This window comes from Sinocyclocheilus rhinocerous, unplaced genomic scaffold, assembly GCF_001515625.1.
Source record: "Sinocyclocheilus rhinocerous isolate Xijiao unplaced genomic scaffold, SAMN03320098_v1.1 scaffold1174, whole genome shotgun sequence".
NCBI classification, from domain to species: domain Eukaryota; kingdom Metazoa; phylum Chordata; class Actinopteri; order Cypriniformes; family Cyprinidae; genus Sinocyclocheilus; species Sinocyclocheilus rhinocerous.
In genome coordinates, this window is record NW_015654557.1 from 136,968 (window position 1) to 147,523 (window position 10,556).

Consider the following 10,556-nt stretch of genomic DNA (forward strand, 5'->3'; position numbering starts at 1 on the left):
GTAGAGTCCATAATCCATAATAACGTGAAAAAGTGTTCTGGTGTGAATCGGGAGAGAAATCTGCACAGATCAAGCAGCGTTCACAAGATGATGTGATGTTTTTACCAGCCTTTTGGGCTCTCATTCTGACGGCACCCATTCATTTGAAAGAAATACACTTTTATTTTGCAGCAGAATCATCAAATGTAAAAAGTAGCTCATGTTATCCAGTTCTCCTCTACCAGATAAATACTCACGTGCTATGATCTAAATAATACTGTCTCCTGCTGTGAGATCTTTTTTTTTTTGGTAGCTTGTATTTTTATCAAAAGAACAACTTTATTAGTTCAGCTTGCAGTTTGAGCATCTTGCCGTTTCAAGAGCTTCTCCATCTTACAGAAGAATTTGGGGAGACTCACTCCGATCCTCTGGGATTATTAGACATTATTAGAGGCTCAGTGCAGATGAAACTCCCTGCGAGAGCTTGGTTTTCACATCGGATGTGTTTCCCTCACACGCAACGCAGATGTTGATCTGCACTTACATGACTGCTCCTCCTCTCACGGCAGATGTGAATAAAAGGCACATCTGGGCCGATCGTGCTACGCTGCTCTGTCATGAGACCAACACGGACATCTGCGGCAAACACCAGGAGAAAAACCCTCAGTGTGAGAGAATATGGGCAGAACATTCAGCTCTTACTACAGTGAAAACAACAGCCGTACAAACAATGTTCACTCAGAAATTGATTGAAATTTTCACAAATATTAGTATAGAAATGTATGAAAGCTTGTTTCTGCCACAGGATGCAACTTTTTTATCTCACAACACAGACCTTTTCCCTTGCAAGATTTCAGATTTAAACTTAGAATCGCAGTATAAACTCAGGATTGTGAGATATAAACTCAGAACTGCGAGATTTAAACTCAGATTCGTAATATAAACTCAGCATTGTGAGATACAAACTCAGAATGGTAAGATTTAAACTCAGAATTGCGATATAAACTCAGGATTGTGAGATATAAACTCAGAACTGCAAAATTTAAACTCAAAATCGCGATATAAACTCAGGATTTTGAGATATAAACTCAGGTTTCCGAGATTTAAACTCAGGATTGCGAGATATAAATTCATTGTGAGATATAAACTCAGGTTTGCGAGATTTAAACTCAGGATTGTGATATTTAATCGTAATATAAACTCCGGATTTTGAGATATAAATTCAGGTTTAAGAGATTTAAACTCAGGATTGCAAGATTTAAACTCAGGATTGCGAGATATAAACTCATTGTGAGATATAAATGCAGGATTGCGATATTTAAACTCAGAATTGTAAGATTTAAACTCAGTCATGAAATAAACTCAGGATGGTGAGATATAAACTCAGGATTGTGAGATTTAAACTCAGAATCGTAATATAAACTCAGGTTTGTGGAATTTAAACTCAGAATCACAATATAAACTCAGGATTACGAGATTTAAACTCAGGATTGTGAGATTTAAACTCAGAATCGTAATATAAACTCAGGATTTTGAGATATAAATTCAGGTTTAAGAGATTTAAACTCAGGATTGCAAGATTTAAACTCAGGATTGCGAGATATAAACTCATTGCGACGCAGCTCGAGTTCCTGAAGGGGAACAAAAATAGTATATAATATTGTACTGAAAGGAAATGAAGGCTGTTTTAGGGACATTAGGGGTAGTTTTTATTTATTTATTCTGTTTATATATATATATTACAGTAATTTTTACAATTTATTTAAAAATGGCTATATTATTATATTTTGTATATAGCAAATAATCTGCATTACAGTAGTGAGAAAAAACATAATACTTTGTAAATCTGAAATTTTATGATATATAATGGTAAAAATGTTTTGTTTAAATGAATGGTATTTTGAGGGTTGCGGTCCTTTAATTGTCCTGAAAATAATGCAAATCTGCTTCATTTTCTTGAAGCATGTATTGTTTGACGTGTCTGTGAAATGTTTCGATGAGATTCTTTGATCTCTGTCACTGCGTCTGAATGGAGACTCGCGCTGACAGTGATGGGCTGATGTGTTGCCATGGCGATGCGGACGTGATGTCATTTCCCTCGTCTCCGAGGACTCTGCCGCTTTATTTATTTATTTATTTATTTATTTTTGTCTCGTCAGACGAGTCGAGGCTTCAGTTCTGAATGCAGCGCTTTTATCTCCTCACATAGAGCAACAGCTGAAGGATTTCTACAGTTAACTGTGTTTATTCCGATAGAAACGAAAGTATAAAAGACAGCGGGAGATGATTTAATTCCAGTCCATCAAACGAGGCCTTCAGCTGAGCCTCAGAAACGCCGACACTGGATCTGAGCAAAGTTTAGAAGCTTGAAAAGATTTTGATTATACGGAAATAAACATAAACTAAAATAAGATAAGATATAAAAATAAACTTTTTTATTTCAGCTAAGTAATATAAAAATATTTTCAAAAAATAAAATAAAAATGACTAAAATTAAATGTTAAGCAAGTAAACTTATTTTATTCCAGATATTTACAGAGGTGAAATAAAAACATTTTTATTATTAAAGACAAAATAAAATAAAATATAAAAACACAATTCTTTTATTTCAAATAGTTGCCACGGCAACATAAAAATGTCATATTTGAAATAAAATAAAATATAAAACACTTAAACTTATTTTAATTCAGTTAGTGCAACATAACATTTTCATTATTTGAAATAAAATAAAAAATAAATAAAACTAAAATATTAAACATTTTTTATATATTTTATTTCATGAAATAAAATATGGAAAAAAAAACTTTCATTATTTGAACTAAAATAAAATAAAACTTTATTTCAGCTACATAAAAAAAACATTTTTATTATTTGAAATAAAATAAAATAAAATAAGTTAATTAAATAAAATGAAGAAAAAAACTTTATCTTATTTCAGCTACATTCAAAGGCATCATAAAATATTTTCATTATTTAAAATAAATACATAAATAATAATGTGTATATGTAAATATAATATCTAAATAGAAATAATAAAAATAAATATTTATAAATAAAAATGTAAAAAGGATTAATCTTACTTTATTTCAGCTAGTGGCCACGCCAGCATTGCTCATTTGTGTTTAGTTAAAGCTGAAGTACTAAAATAACTAAAACTAAATAAATTAAAAACTAAAATGTAATCAAACTATATAGACATACTAAAAAATCTAATAATAATAAAATGAGAAAAACACAACAAAATTACTAAAACATTAAAATGAAGACTAGAAATCTGAAAATAAAGTCATAAAATAACTGTAATGCTGTGGAACTAAAATACAACTTCAGTGTTTCTGTGTTGTGTGTGATTCGTTATGAGCTTTCATTCGATTGTGCTGCGGTGAATCAGAGTAAATAAGATCTCATCCGGCTCGTTTGGCACAAATGAAGCTCTGGTTTGTATCCAGAATGAACCGTGACGTGAAGGAGATTCAGCGAGGAGCTCATCAGGTGTTATGGAGGGTTAAAGCCTGAGTCTCTCTCGCTGGCAGTAACGTTTGCAGGAGGCCTGCTGTCTAATGCACTGGTGCTTCAATACAGTAACAGCTATTCATTTCTGCTAATGGCCTGGAATAACATGCATTATTAATACACAGACAGCCCTGTTATGATGATTATCAGAGATTGAGTCTGAGGACGCCGGGGCGTTTCTGACTCGTGAATCAGGTTCTTTTCCTTTGAGTCTTTGATGCAGAATCATTCGTTTCTCATCTAGATGTGGAAAAAATTCAGGATTTTTTTAAATATCATAGAAATTACTCAAATAAAGTAAAATATAATATAAAATATAAAAACTTTACATAAAATCAAAAATTAACTAGATGAAAATATGTATATATATGAAAATTCCAGCTAGCTGCAAAAGCAACATAAAAAAACATTTTCATTATTTGAACTAAAATAAAATAAAATATAAAAAAAATTAAACTTATTATAAAATATAAAAGAAACATATTTTATTTTAACTAGTTCCCTAGGCAACATAAAAAATAAATCATTTTGTCATTTGAAAAAAAATAAAATTTAATTAAAATATTAAAAAAAAAATAAACTTAATAAATTTAATTTTAATTAAAATGTAAAAATTAAACAAACTTAATTAAAAATATATATGGACATTTAAAAAAATTAAATAAATAAAACCTAATACATTCTGATCTTAATGAGTGTTTGTCTTATTTTACTATTAAAAATACAAAAAAAATCTAGATAAGATACATTTACTTGAAACCCATATATATATATACATTTACAAAAACAAAAATGTTTTGAAATATATTTCTGTAAATATGTGTTCTAGCAATATAATTTTTTGGCCTTTTTTTTGGTACTTTTTTTAGCTAGTTGCCAAGGCAACATAAACATTTTTATTATTTTAAATAAAATACCAGAAAAACTAAAACAAAATATAAAAAGCTTAAACTTATTTTATTTCAGCTAGTCGCCAAGACAACATAAAAACATTTTCATTATTTGAAATAAAATAAAATATAAATAAACTTATTTTATTTAGACTAGTTGCCAAGGCAACATAAAAGATAAACCATTTTATCATTTGAAATTAAAAACTAAAATAAAAAGCTTAAACTTACATATATTTTATATATTTAAAAGCATTTAAAATATATTTTGCCCTCCATATAAGCATCATTTCTTCAGTCAGAAGGTCTTTGTATAGTAACCGAGACATTCATGTAATAAATGATGAAACAACATAACTGGGAAATCTCTGCGTACTGTTGGGGAATAGTTTAAAGCATTTAGTGACATTACTGTTGTTTCTAATGCGGTTTGTTGGACTTGTTTTATATCATTTGCTTATATGATTTTCCATCCCGAATCAAACGCAGACGTGTTTCGCTCACAAACACACGCTCACGCGTTGACCATCCTCCGCGGCCACGTCTGCTGCCTTTCTAGAGCCCCGTATCAGTCCCTCCTCTGTTTTTCTCTTTCTTAGTTCCTCCGAACCTGACCGTGCCGCGGGGCAAGTCTCCGATGGCGGTGCGGGAGGGCGAGACGGTGGAGCTGGAGTGCCTTGTTTCAGGGAAACCCAAGCCCATCATCCTGTGGTCGCGGGCGGATAAGGAGGCGCCGATGCCGGACGGCAGCATGCAGACGGAGAGCTACGACGGCGTGCTGCGCATTGTTAACGTGTCGCGCGAGATGAGCGGATCCTACCGCTGCCAGACCAGCCAGTACAACGGCTTCAACGTCAAGCCCAGAGAGGCCGTGATCGAGCTCATCGTGCGCTGTAAGTGCTCCTCAATGCCTCAATGTCTTCATGTCAATAACAACATGAATGTCCACCAAATCAAACCATTCACAGCAAAAAGTCCTGTTCTTAATGAGTATTTATGTCTCAATTTCCAATTAAAAATCGCAAAATTTCAAAATATACAAAACACATATTTACTAAAATATGTTTTTTAAACATATTATCTATATCTAGGAATATATTTTTAGCCATTTTGTTATTTTTGAAAATATATTTTAAAAAAAAATTTTTAATTAAAAAAATTTAAATATATATATATATATATTTAAAAGCATATAGCACATGTGAACATACCCATATGAAAAAAAAGAAATTCTAATATATTTTTAAATATATTTGAAAATATACAAAAAAAGGCCAAAAAATATAGTTTTGCTAAAATATGTTTCAAAATTTTTTTTTGTAAATATATTTTCTATGAAAATATTTTTGTGCATTTTTTAAATATTTTTGGCCATTGTTTGTATATTTTCAAAAAAAGCTTTTAAAAATATTTTTCCCTCCATATATTTCAGTCCAAGAAAATATATTCACATTTGAATAAAAACATTATTTGTTGTCCATAACGTGTGAACATATGTGTGAACAAAAAAATATATATTTTCAAATATATTTAAAATATACAAGAAATGGTCAAAAATATTTTTATTGTGAGTAGTTTCAGTGTTTTTTTTTTTTTTAAGTAATTTTTACTAGGGCAGTTGGGTCAGAAGACAGTGGGTTTTTTTTTTTATAAATAAAATTGGGATTGTCCAGATTTGTGGGTAGGTATCAGTGCTTTTGTACAAGTAAACAGTTTTACAAGCTGTGCTTTGAATCACCATGAATGAATCTCAAGGTGCCACATAATCGCATCCATTATAACTTGAAATTGAAAGCGGCAAGTTGTGAGTCACACAAGGTCTTTCCATTTTCTCTGAATAGGAGTGTGTGTTTGAGAAGTGTGTTCAGGAACACGTCCTGTACTTTCTGAAAGTCTGTTTGTCAAGGACGAGGAACTGGAGAGTCTCACAGACTCACTTCAGATGCTGTTACGCCACATAACAGATTGCAGATGGCTTTATCTGACAACACATTGGTTGGTTGGTTTGTTTGTTGGCTAGTTCAGGGCTTTTGAAGCTTTTTGGAGCCAGGGACCCCTTACAGGTGAGAACATTTTCCAAGGACCCCCACATAATTATAACAGTGTTTAAGGCTTAAGGTTATGTCGGTGGGAGTAAAGAATGTAGAACGCTGTAAGAAACCTTTTTGTAACCTTTAAATAACGTTCAAATCACAACAAGAAATGCATTGCAGACACACACAACACCCTAGTAACCACATAGCAGCCCACGTTACTCCCTAAAAACCACCAGAACACCTCAGAAACCACATAGCAACACTCTAGCAACTGCATAGAAATGCCTCAGAACACCCTAGCAACCAACCAGCTGCATAGCAACGCCCTAGCAGCCACCACAATACCCCAGTAACCACATAGCAGCCCACATTACACCCTAGTAACCACCAGAACACCTCAGCAACCACATAGCAACACCCTAGCAACTGCATAGCAATGCCTCAGAACACCCTAGCAACCAACAAGCTGCATAGCAATGCCCTAGCAGCCACCAAAACACCCTAGTAACCACATAGCAGCCCACAGTACACCCTAGTAACCACCAGAACACCTCAGCAACCACATAGCAACACTCTAGCAACTGCATAGAAATGCCTCAGAACACCCTAGCAACCAACCAGCTGCATAGCAACGCCCTAGCAGCCACCACAACACCCTAGTAACCACATAGCATCCCACAGTACACCCAAGTAACCACCAGAACACCTTATCAACCACATAGCAACACCCTAGCAACTGCATAGCAATGCCTCAGAGCACCCTAGCAACCAACCAGAATTCCCAACCAGCTGCATAGCAACGCCCTAGCAGCCACCCACAACACCCTAGTAACCACATAGCAGCCCACAGTACACCCTAGTAACCACCAGAACACCTTATCAACTACATAGCAACACCCTAGCAACTGCATAGCAATGTCTCAGAACACCCTAACATGCAACCAGAATTCCCAAACAGCTGCATAGCAACGCCCAAGCATCCACCCACAACACCCTAGTAACCACATAGCAGCCCACAGTACACCCTAGTAACCACCATAACACCTTAGCAACCACATAGCAACACCCTAGCGACTGCATAGCAATGTCTCAGAACACCCTAGCAACCAACCAGAATTCCCAACTAGTTGCATAGCAACGCCCTAGCAGCCACCCACAACACCCTAGTAACCACATGGCAGCCCACAGTACACCCTAGTAACCACCATAACACCTTAGCAACCACATAGAAACACCCTAGCAACTGCATAGCAATGTCTCAGAACACCCTAGCAACCAACCAGCTGCAAAGCAATGCCCTAGCAACCAGCCAGTACACCCTAGCAACCACCCAGCAACTGTCTGTCAAACTTCACTCTTATACAATTACTTGAAAATAATTTGCTACATACCATATTTTCTGGACTACAAATCGCGTTTTTTAATCATCTGAAACATGCTCTGATTTACAGTATATTCCAAATTGACTTACATAATGTAATTAATGTCATATAAGCAAGATGAAAACACTAAAAAGTGTTTACTTTAAACACTTCAAGGTTTCTACAAATATACTGTATTTCTCAAGTCTGTATGACAAGTACGCAGTATTTTCTTTATTTCAGTTTTTCTTCATTTCATGCCAACTGAGATGGCAAAGTGCATTTCGTTCGTTTTCTTTATTTTACAAAAGTACGACGTTTCACTGTTATTTTGAAGGTACACAAATAAAAATAGACCCATTTCCGTTTTGACTGATGTCTATCTTTCCGCTAATATAAGGAATTATTCAATTACTTAGCGGACTCCCTGGCTATGGGCTAATGTATGCACGCTTAAACTCACTCATATTTGAAGTGAACGTTTAGGCGCTCGGCGTCAGTCTGTGGAAATCTTCAGGGAAGTGGAGGTGTGTTTGAGGACGCGGCGGCGTCATGGTGTTTGCGGTGTGAAATCACGCTGAGAGATAAAGCGTCTCCGGTGCGCAGTTGAGGAGAATGTGTGAATGCGATGAGAATGGCTTTCCTGAGTCACAGCAAACACGCGCGTGTGTCCTTCATGCACTCAGAATAAGTACACTACTGACGATGTGCCCGAGGACTGTGCAGTTTTTTTTTTTCTTTTCATGTCTGGAGATTTAGTGCCGTGATGCTGCGTGAAGATTCATGACTGTGACTGAGAACGTTATTATGAATATGTCTAGCGTACTGTACACTGTATATATCCTGCTATATCCTGTTACATTGTAACAAACTGCGTCGTGTCACTACTAACTAAATGAATCATCACTTAATAGTGTTCACAAACATCCCAGGGGGTCATTTTATTTGCTTCTCTTTGTTATGAATTAAATATTAAATACTGCAATTTAGCTCCAATTCTTCATTTCTGTTGTTTTAGTTTCCTTAGTGTTTTTTCTCCTAATTTATTATAAATATATGTGCTCAAGTTTGATGCTTTTACCAGAAAAATCTGGTAAATTAATATGATTGTCTTGCGATTGTAATTGGATCATAATGTCAAAGTTTGTGATACAGCTGTCATCGTAAATAGAATGTCCATTTGTGTGAAATGCATTTTGGGATACAGTGTCCCACACGTTGTGTGCTGCACATTTCAGAAAAATATAGCAGGTTGGGTTTTGAAACGTTCTAGAAAGTTTCAGGTCTGATGAACATATTTCAGTTTTAGTAATTTTAGTACTTCAACCTAAGCATATTTCCTAAGTTAAATTTTTAATTTCTAATAAATGTTTTTAGTTACTGAAAATGATTTGAACCAAACTAAAACTGTCTTTTTTATTTATTTTACATTTTTTCATATTTTTATATTACTTTATTTCATTTTTACTTTAATAATTTTAGTACTTAAACTTCTAATATTTGTTGAATATTTCTATTATTCTAACATTTCTAATATAGCTTCAAATGTTTATAAGCTTGAATTTATTTCTATTTCAGATTTAGTTTTAGTAATTTTATTACTTCTATTTCAGTTAGCTTCCAAGGAAACATTTCTAATTTACATTTAAGTTTTTTTAAGTTTAAGTTTTTCATCTAATATTTATACTTTATTTTATCTGTATTTCAGTTATCAAAACAAATTTTTTTTATACTTTTTTAATACAAATTTTAATAACAAAAATTATAATTTTCTTTAACAGAACTAAAACTATTTGTCTTTTTTGTTATTAGTTTTCTAAAAATATTTCTATATAATTTGTTTTTATTTCAGTTTTAGTTTTAGTAATTTTAGTACTTCAAGTTACACTTATTTCAGTTAGATGCCAAGACAACATTGCAAATTTTGTTTTTAAAATTTATATTTTATTGAATCTTTATTTCAGTTACTGAACATTATTTATAATAGCTAATTATATATTTAATTAGTTAAAACAAAAACTATTTGTCATTCTTATTTTTTTTATATATACTGTATATATTTCTATTGAACTTTATTTTTAATTCTGTTTTAGTTTGTCATTTTGGTACTTCCATTTAAACTTATTTTAGTTAGATGTCACGACAACATTGGTAATTTTCATTTTTAAGTTTTCAAATTTTTTCTTGTTTAAGTTTTTCATCTAATATTTATATTTTATTTCAGTTAATCAGTTAGTGATTTGGAACGTTTCTGCTACTTCAGTTTGAGTTAGTTGTGTTAACACTTGGCTGGACTGACTTCAACAGCCTTGATGTGTTTAAAAAAGTGAGTGCAGTTTACAGCACCAGATCACGTCCTGAGTCTGCACTGATTGATTGATTGACAGCTGTCAGAGAACAGTGATGAGCAGCACTGAAGGTTATTGTTTTGATCCTTTCTCCTCCTGCATCAGTGCAGCTGAACGCAGCTTCAGGCTCAATATGATTCCTTCTGTTTGCTGCAGTGCTGTAAATCTGGACTGAAATCTTAAGAGCCCCATTTCTGCGGGACAATATTGACCTGAGCGGAAAGATCATAATGTCTGAGTCCAGTAAACATTCAGAGCCACTGATTTATATCTCAGCCCAGCTCCTTCAGTGAAGAACAACAACATAAATCCTGTGAACATACATGTCCTGATGACATCTGAGCATGCTGCTTTGATATTTTACTCTCTGGAAAGAGTTTATATTAATAATAAAGATTTATTATTATATGTATATATATATATATATAT

General features: G+C 33.4%; 1 protein-coding gene across 1 annotated transcript in view; it reads left to right on the forward strand.

Moving 5' to 3' along the window:
* Positions 1-10,556, forward strand: part of LOC107717640 (MAM domain-containing glycosylphosphatidylinositol anchor protein 2-like) — a 165,270-nt gene that overhangs the window by 111,294 nt on the left and 43,420 nt on the right. Inside the window, exon 6 of the mRNA XM_016524452.1 lies at positions 4,982-5,275. Coding sequence (XP_016379938.1) covers positions 4,982-5,275 — 294 coding nt within the window. The remainder of the gene's footprint in view (positions 1-4,981; positions 5,276-10,556) is intronic.